The following is an 8,100-nucleotide window of genomic DNA, read 5'->3' as shown; positions in this document are numbered from 1 at the left end:
GGGAGAAAAAACAAAAACAAAAACGAAAAAAAAAAAAAAAAAAAAAAACAAGTCCTGCTGAGTCCTCAAGTGGTTGGATCCTTCTGTTACGTCACGGACACGAGGAAACAGGAAATTGGTGCGAGGACTCAAGTGCAGTGAGAAAATTATAATTTATTATAAAATAAAACATAAACTCAACACAAAAACCCACGAGGGGGAAAAACACATAATCAGAACTGTAACATAACTCAAAAACATACCAACAGAGAAATCACGGGGAACCGGAAGACGCAGACATAACATACACAAGGATCCAACACAGACTGACAAACACAAGGAGATTATAAAGGGAACAAACAAGGCAGATAATGAGGGAGAACAGGTGGGGCAAATTAACCAATAATCAGATAACAAGGGGGAGGGAACTGACAGGGACACGAGCACATGCTCAACATAACAAAACCCACAAGTGCACACAAGACAGGACAGGCATGTGACAGAAGGCCGTTACTGTAGGCCTATTTAGTGGTGTGATTTTGATGCTATTTGATATTGGCGCTGTGATTGAGACCACGAGATTGTGTTTCTTACCTGACAGACAATCGAGTAAAATATTGTGGCATTGTTTATGTCAACATCCATCGGCGTCTTCTACTACAGGTGTTTTCAAACCGGACCACTAGGGGTCCTTTAAGGCTCGACGGGGTCCCCAGAATTTTTTTAGAGAATTAAAAAAACAAAGCAAAAATGGATAAAGTCTACCGAATATTCGTATTGTGTCATTTCTAAATGTTTCTCTCCTTTCTTGCCGTTTAAATTCTAGAATTGTAAACGTTTGCTTTCTGTCTTTAGTGGGTTTTTCTCACTATAGTCCCCTTTATCTTTCTCACTGGGGTTGCAAGGAGTTTTCTTAACATAGTATGTACGCTGCTTGCATACATTTATTGTGAAAGTTGTATACAAATACATATTTATTAAAAATGTTCTTCTTCAGGTTTATACATCCAACATCAATGGATTTTAAGAAGGGGTCCCTCATAAAGGTTCATCATATTTGGGGGTCCTTGGCATCATAAAGTTTGAAAACCACAGGTCTACTACAGTCGAGTGATTCGAATCTGTGCGATTGAATCGTTTGAAAGATCCGACTCAAATCAAATGGACGAATCATTCGCGAATCCACTGCAGCCAGCCAAACCCCCTCCGCCCGTGCAGACGATGGAGGAGCGGATCTGATCTCATCGGATCTACCGACAAACATGCTGCTCGATCAAACCCGTTTCCCCGGCAAAATCACCAGAATGAGCGGCTGATTGATATGTGAACCGAATCAGGTAACGCTTTTTATTCATATGTCTATGTTGCGTTTGTGTGTCCGCTCCGGACAACTGTCACATGGGCCGTGTACAAAATCTAACGTTAGTGCGCTGCCTACATAGACAGCACGTTTGAGCACTCTAGTTTCAAATCCAAGTGTGCTGGCTATTTTGCCAGTATTCTGAGGCAAAACAGGCACGGATATTTGTTAGCTTCCTACTTAGTAACTTAGCATCCAATTAGCTTTGTGTTGAACCCAAGTGCGCTACCTAGTTAGCAAGCTTTGTATACTTTAAGACACGACCACAGTCCCGCATTGCGGCCTGCTAATGTATATACAAAGCTCTTTAATACTATCTTATATTTAAAGGTTAATATCTTTGAAGAAGTGATGACCAGCAGTGGCCGATGATTGACGGCTGTCATTTGTTTGTTTTGAAGCGCTCGTGAGGCTGGAATAAACTGTCAAAAGATTGATTCGCGCCACATCTGGTGAAAACGTCAAATATTAGAGACGATTTAATGTGTTTTCTGGTTTATTTAAAAGCTGATGAGGTAATTCTGTCTTTTGCACTTTTGTTCAGCGATAAATTTGGTGGTTTTAATCCTAGTCACCATTGGGAATCACTCTGTGTCTTGTGTTAGCTTTGCTGCTAATAAACCGTAGCCGTTCACATTCTTTGATAAAACGAGTATTATTCTCATTTAAATTACCTAAGGGTGTACAATGAATGTATAAATATGAATATGGAAATGTGTGTTAAGATTTAAAGCGTCATGGACTGGTAACCGCTCGGTTAACCATAGAGGCTAACAAACAAATCGGCTACGGAAGTTGAATAGAAAACATCTCATGATTTTTAGGAAGGTTTATTGTTTGTATAATAACAAATGCGCTAAAAATAGATGCTGTGCTATTCTTTGATGTACCTTGGAGTAACATGTAAATACCTGGTATTAATATTTTAACCAGATATTATTTTGACGTTCCGTTTATGTAGCATGGTATATGACTCAAACAGCATATAATCATTGCAATGCCACAGTAAGTTACTTTAGTAATAATACTTAAAGTACTGCACCGTGATTTTGACACGAACCATGGCATTCTTCTGTGTTTTACAGTGTCATTTTCAGTGGTATTGATGTGAAAGTGTGTGTGTGGATATACAGGGGTGTAGCACCAAATGTTGGGCCCGGTCACAGAACCAATGGGTGGGCCCCTAACAACTATGTAATTTTGTCATGTTAATATTATAGTTTATCATTATTTATTTGGCAAAAAGGAGAATGTGTATTGCTATCTCTACAGTAACTTATGTGCCTTTTTAGCACACAAAGATTGAACTGAAGAATTAACTTGCATTCATCAGACTGCCAACTTCAGTAGCTCTTACAAAAGTTGTATATTTTTAAAAGAAAAAGAGAGGAACTCTTAAAGCTCTTTCTTTTAAACAAGTCAAAATACATTAAATATAAGTGAAAAACGAAGTGTCTGCGATATTGAATTTTATACCGCGGCTTGAGTACTTTCACCAGCTGATGAAATACTTCACACTTAATCACGCGGCTCGGTTGCATAGCTATAAACATCCCCAATGTTTTAGTTATTGCCCTGTCCGACGTATCACTGAGAAGTTGCTTAAATGCTTAAATTAAGAAGTTGTTTCCTAACTGGCTGCCTGCTTACGCTGTCTACCGACACATTGGCATAATGTCTTCTCAGATATACTGACATATTAGAAGTGTTTCCATATTGAGCATATTGAATGCATTTTGCACACAGTCACAGTTCTATCTACTCTTTCATTTCCTTCATCATAGGTAACATGAAATCCAAAATGTTTCCACACGCCGGACTTGTACGACACTGGCACATCCTCCAACTTCGGGCAGCCTTCCTTTTCTCTCCCACTTGCCATTTTTACACGTGACAGCACTCCACTTTTACTGTCTTTTAAATATTTTACCGTATGTGTCCACACACCTTATGTTGCTCAGAAAGGACACCCGCTGTCTGAGGTAACATACAGGCACTAGGCTACATTGCGCATCCGTCAAAACCATACGATGCACACGCTCTGAAACGAGAAAAGCGAACCAAATGGTTCGTTTTTTTTCATGTACCGTGCCACCTAGGGCTGGGCGATATGACGATATTATCATATATCGACGATGTCTCGCAAATATGTCGATATCGATAACAGTCAGTGTTATCAGACGATAATCGACATCATAAAAATGACGACTGATAAACTCACAGGACATTGCGTTGCCAAATACATTATAAATAGTACTTACCATACACTCACCTTTTTAGTGTTTTTGATGCATAGCTACAGTAGCCTATATGTGTTAAAGCAAAACATTGAATTATGGATAAGACATTGGTTGTGTTTTCATTATACACGCGCAAAGAGAAGCACATTGGCTTGGCTAAATGTTTTAAAACGCTCTAAAAATATTATTTCCTATTAGGCTAAATTATAAATATAATAGCCTATTAATAATACAAACATTAATCAAACATGGAAACCTGGAAAACATTTAAAATAACCTACTTACGCTAAAAATAAAACGAGAGAGTATTTTGGGGGGAAAAATAGCTCAACGAAAAAAAAAAAAAAAAAGCTCAACCTTAAACGGTTGAAAATGTCTATAAAAGCTAACCATAGGCCTGTATTTTAAATACTATAAAATAAAGGTGTTAGAATAAAATTATTATAATATAAAAAATGAAATAAAAATATATTAAAGTGAAGTAAAAATGCGCGCTAAACTCACAGCTCGTGCAGTGATGGAGCGCAGTTCTGAACAGAAACGCATGAGCTGCTCGCGTCAACACTGCACTTTGCTTAATTAAATATTTTCGTTTCGAATGCTTTGTTTAAAAGTGGACATTTTAAGCTTTCTATGCGCATATGTCTGTGAGAAAAGTAGCCTGCTGCGTTTCGGTTTATTTATGAGACGCGCTCCAGTTCATTAGAAATTAAAGCGATCACTCCGGCGACTTCGACACATGTCTTCCATTTGCATATTATTTATTAAACCCAGGCAATTGGCCAAAGAAACCTTTATTAAAATTAAGATACAATTTAAACAAAACGAAAGAATGCTTTCTACAAAACAAAACTTAATATTAAACTAAATATAACCAACAAAAGCATTTCTGACTCACTCGCATCTTTGCACTTATCATAATCAGATGAAATGTAAAAATACTATTATAATAGGCCTATTCAAATATAATATGCAAAAAGAAAGAAGACAAATATTGTTTAATGGCTACAACAAAGTGAGCTACAGATAAATGTCTGAGCTGGATTTAATTATTTTACAGGTGAGCGGTTCATGAGCGCGCGCCTGCGGATTATTGAGCCGAGTCAAGCCAAGTCAGCTTTATTTATTATACTAGTTCTTTTACAATGACGATTGTTTCAAAGCAGCTTCACAGTGTTAAACAGGACAATATTGCAGCAAAATTTGATTTCCAGTCGTTCTGGAAAAACAGGGATGTTATCAGCTTATTTCGTTAATTTTAGTTTTAACATGAGTCACAACGGTCCGCTTCGCTCATTACATGCTCGTTCTCATAATTACAGTTAATGTGCCGGGCCGGGCAAGGCTCGGACACAACGAGCACAAGCTCCGGTAGGGTCGGGCTTGATTTTTTGAGCACGATCTAAGCTCTAATTGACATTTAATGTGTCATTGCCGCTCGACCACATATCCGTCGTCTTTGAGAAGCGGCTGCAGAGCGGAAACGAGGCTGCTACTGCTGGGTATAGTGTAGCCTACGTGAATATGGCTGCGGAGGGTTCACTTTCTTTCGTTTTTTTCCTTCTTCTTTTTTTTTTTGCACAGCCTGCAGATAGCCTCTGTTGGATCCACTGGTTCACCATTTGCATTTGGTTTAAATCCATAATACTGCCAAATTACTAATGTACATCTTTTCTTGGATATTAAGCGTTGTCCTCCATTTTATGCCTGGAAAATTTTGTGGTGCAGGGGAGTGGGCGGGATCAGTGCGGAGTAGATGATATTATCGGATATCGCGATGTTTTTGAAGGCGATTATCGCCCCCCAAAAATTAACATATCGCCCAGCCCTAGTGCCACCCCTTGCATATGCACTATATTACCAAACGTTTTGGAATGCCTGCCTTTCCATGCACATGAACTTTTAATGACATCCCATTGTTAATCCGTAGGGTTTAATATGGAGTTGTCTCACCCTTTGCAGCTTTAACAGTTTAAACTCTTCTGGGAAGGCTTTCCACAAGGTTTAGGAGTGTGGTTATGGGAATTTTTGACCATTCTTCTAGAAGCGCAAACTCGGCCATCCATGTCTTTATGGGCCGACGCTTTGTGCACTGGAGCGCAGTCATGTTGGGACAGGAAGAGGCCGTACCCAAACTGTTCTCACAAAATTGGGAGCATGAAATTGTCCAAAATGTTCTGTATGCTGAAGCATTGAGTTTCTTTCAATGGAACTAAAAGGCCAAGCCCAACCCCTGAAAAACAATCCCACCCCGTAATCCCCCCCACCCCCACCAAACTTTACACTTGGCAACCGGCAAACCCAGACAGAGAAGCGTGATTGGTTGCTCCAGAGAACACGTCTCACTGCTCTAGAGTCCAGTGGCGGCTGCTGTACTCCACTGCATCCCACGCTTTGCATTGCTCTTGGTGATGTAAGGTTTGGATGAGCTGCTCGGCCATGGAAACCCATTCCATGAAGCTCTCAACGCTGTTCTTGAGCTCATCTGAAGGCTACAGAAGTTTGGAGGTCTGGAGCTGTTGACTCTGCAGAAAGTTGGTGATCTCTGCGTACTGTGACCCTCAGCATGCGCTGACCCCACTCTGTGATTTTACGTGGCCTAACACTTCGTGGCTGAATTGCTGTTGTTCCCAATGGCTTCCACTTTGTTATAATCCCACTAACAGTTGGGCGTGGAATATTTAGTAGTGAGGAAATGTCAGGAATGGACTTATTGCACAGGTGGCAGCCTATCACGGCCCCACGCTTGATTTCCCTGAGCTCCTGAGAGCGACCCATTCTTTCACTAATGTGTGTAGAAGCGTCTGCAGGCCTAGAGCTTGATTTATACACCTGTGGCCATTAAGGGATTGAACACTTGAACTCAGGGGTGTCAATGGCAATATTGTGTATTTTAGTCATTATTTTAGCAGTGTTATTCCTGATGTTTTGAGATCCATTTGGTGCTGCTCAATGTTTAAAAAAAAACAAGATTCTTGGGCAGCGTCTGGGTAATATCAGAGCTGTCAGGTTTTTCAGTAGTTTGTTAGATTCACCTTCACTGCTCTTCTGCTAACTAACTGGCTGAGAGTTCAAATCAGTGTCAGATTGCTGCTCAGGATCAGGTGATCGACACGTTGTCTAAACAGCGTCCTGCATAGTTTGTCATCACTTCTGTATGTGAAAACAGAGCCTGATGTGTGATAAGAGGAAGCTTGGTCTGAAGCAGGATGGGTGGTATGACCAAAATTGGTCATTTGACCCTATATCACAGTAATGAGAGATGTCATGATAACTATTTTTGCTGGAAATTCAGTGAAAAAACTTATTTTTTCATTTACCAAAAAATGTACATACCCCTTGCAGAATCCACAAAATGTTTATTTTACCAAAATAATAGCGATCATACAAAATGGATGTTATTTTTTATTTAGTGCTCCCCTGAATAAGATATTTAACATAACAGATGTTATACTGTCCACAAGACAAATAAATGGCTAAACTTGTGTGTGTGTGTGTGTGTGTGTGTGTGTGTGTGGGTGCCCTTGTTTATATTACATTGTGGGGACCAAATGTCCCCATAAGGATAGTAAAACCTGAGATCACCTACATTATGGGAACCAGCCAACGGTCCCCACTTTTCAAAATGCTTATAAATCATACAGGATGAGTTTTTTTGGAGAAAGTAAAAATGCAGAATCTTTCCTGTGATGGGAAGGTTTAGGGGCTGTGTAGGGGGATATAATGTACAGTTTGTACAGTGTAAAATCCATTACGTCTATGGAGAGTCCCCACAAAGATATTGAACCAGACGTGTGTGTTTGTCGTTCCCTGAATGATCCACAGCTGTGTGTGTGTTTTTAATGGTTGTTCTTGAGTCTCTTGTTTGTCTTGAGCAGTTAAACTGACCAACGTTCTTCAGAAAAATCCTCCAGCTCCTGCAGATCCGTCAGTTTTCCTGCATCTTCTGCATATTTGAACCCTTTTGTTTCCAGCAGTGACTGTGATTCTGAGATCTAAGGACGATTGAGGGACTCAAACACAACTATTAAAAAAAGCCGGGGGTGAAAATATATGATTTATTTATATAATTTTCAAACCTGTAAGCATGCGTCTCATGCATCTCTCCTCAGGTGGCAGTCAGATCCAGTAGAAGTCGCGGTCATGTACTCCGAGTGGCGGTCTTTACACCTGGTGGTCCAGAGCGACCAGGGCCACCTGAGTGTGTTGCACACTTACCCAGCGGGCGTGGGGCGTGATGTGGCAAACGCTGTGGTGCGGCCCCTGGGGAACAGCCTCGGAGGAACAACGTCTGAGTGCCTCCTCAAGACTGACAAGGAGGTAAGAAGAGTGAGTGAGTGTGTGACAGTGTGTGAGTGTGATAGAGAGAGAGAGAGTGTGTGTGTGAGTGTGATAGAGAGAGAGAGTGTGTGTGTGTGTGTGTGTGAGAGAGAGAGAGAGAGAGAGAGAGAGAGAGAGAGAGAGAGAGAGAGAGAGAGTGTGTGTGTGTGTGTGTGTGTGTGTGTGTGTGTGAGCGAGAGT

At 40.6% G+C, this 8,100-nt stretch overlaps 1 protein-coding gene across 4 annotated transcripts in view; it reads left to right on the top strand.

The window, feature by feature from the left end:
- Window positions 1–1,160: 1,160 nt before the first annotated feature.
- Window positions 1,161–8,100, top strand: part of ralgapb (Ral GTPase activating protein non-catalytic subunit beta) — an 84,018-nt gene continuing 77,078 nt past the window's right edge. For all 4 annotated transcript variants that reach the window (XM_067458738.1, XM_067458737.1, XM_067458736.1 and 1 more), the window contains exons 1-2: window positions 1,161–1,316; window positions 7,692–7,899. In XM_067458738.1, coding sequence (XP_067314839.1) covers window positions 7,723–7,899 — 177 coding nt within the window. In that variant the 5' untranslated portion in view covers window positions 1,161–1,316; window positions 7,692–7,722. The remainder of the gene's footprint in view (window positions 1,317–7,691; window positions 7,900–8,100) is intronic.

The sequence above is a fragment of the Pseudorasbora parva genome, chromosome 12, assembly GCF_024679245.1.
Source record: "Pseudorasbora parva isolate DD20220531a chromosome 12, ASM2467924v1, whole genome shotgun sequence".
Taxonomy (NCBI): Eukaryota; Metazoa; Chordata; class Actinopteri; order Cypriniformes; family Gobionidae; genus Pseudorasbora; species Pseudorasbora parva.
Note: the sequence above shows the minus strand (reverse complement) of the source record. Positions and strands in the feature narration are given on the sequence as shown.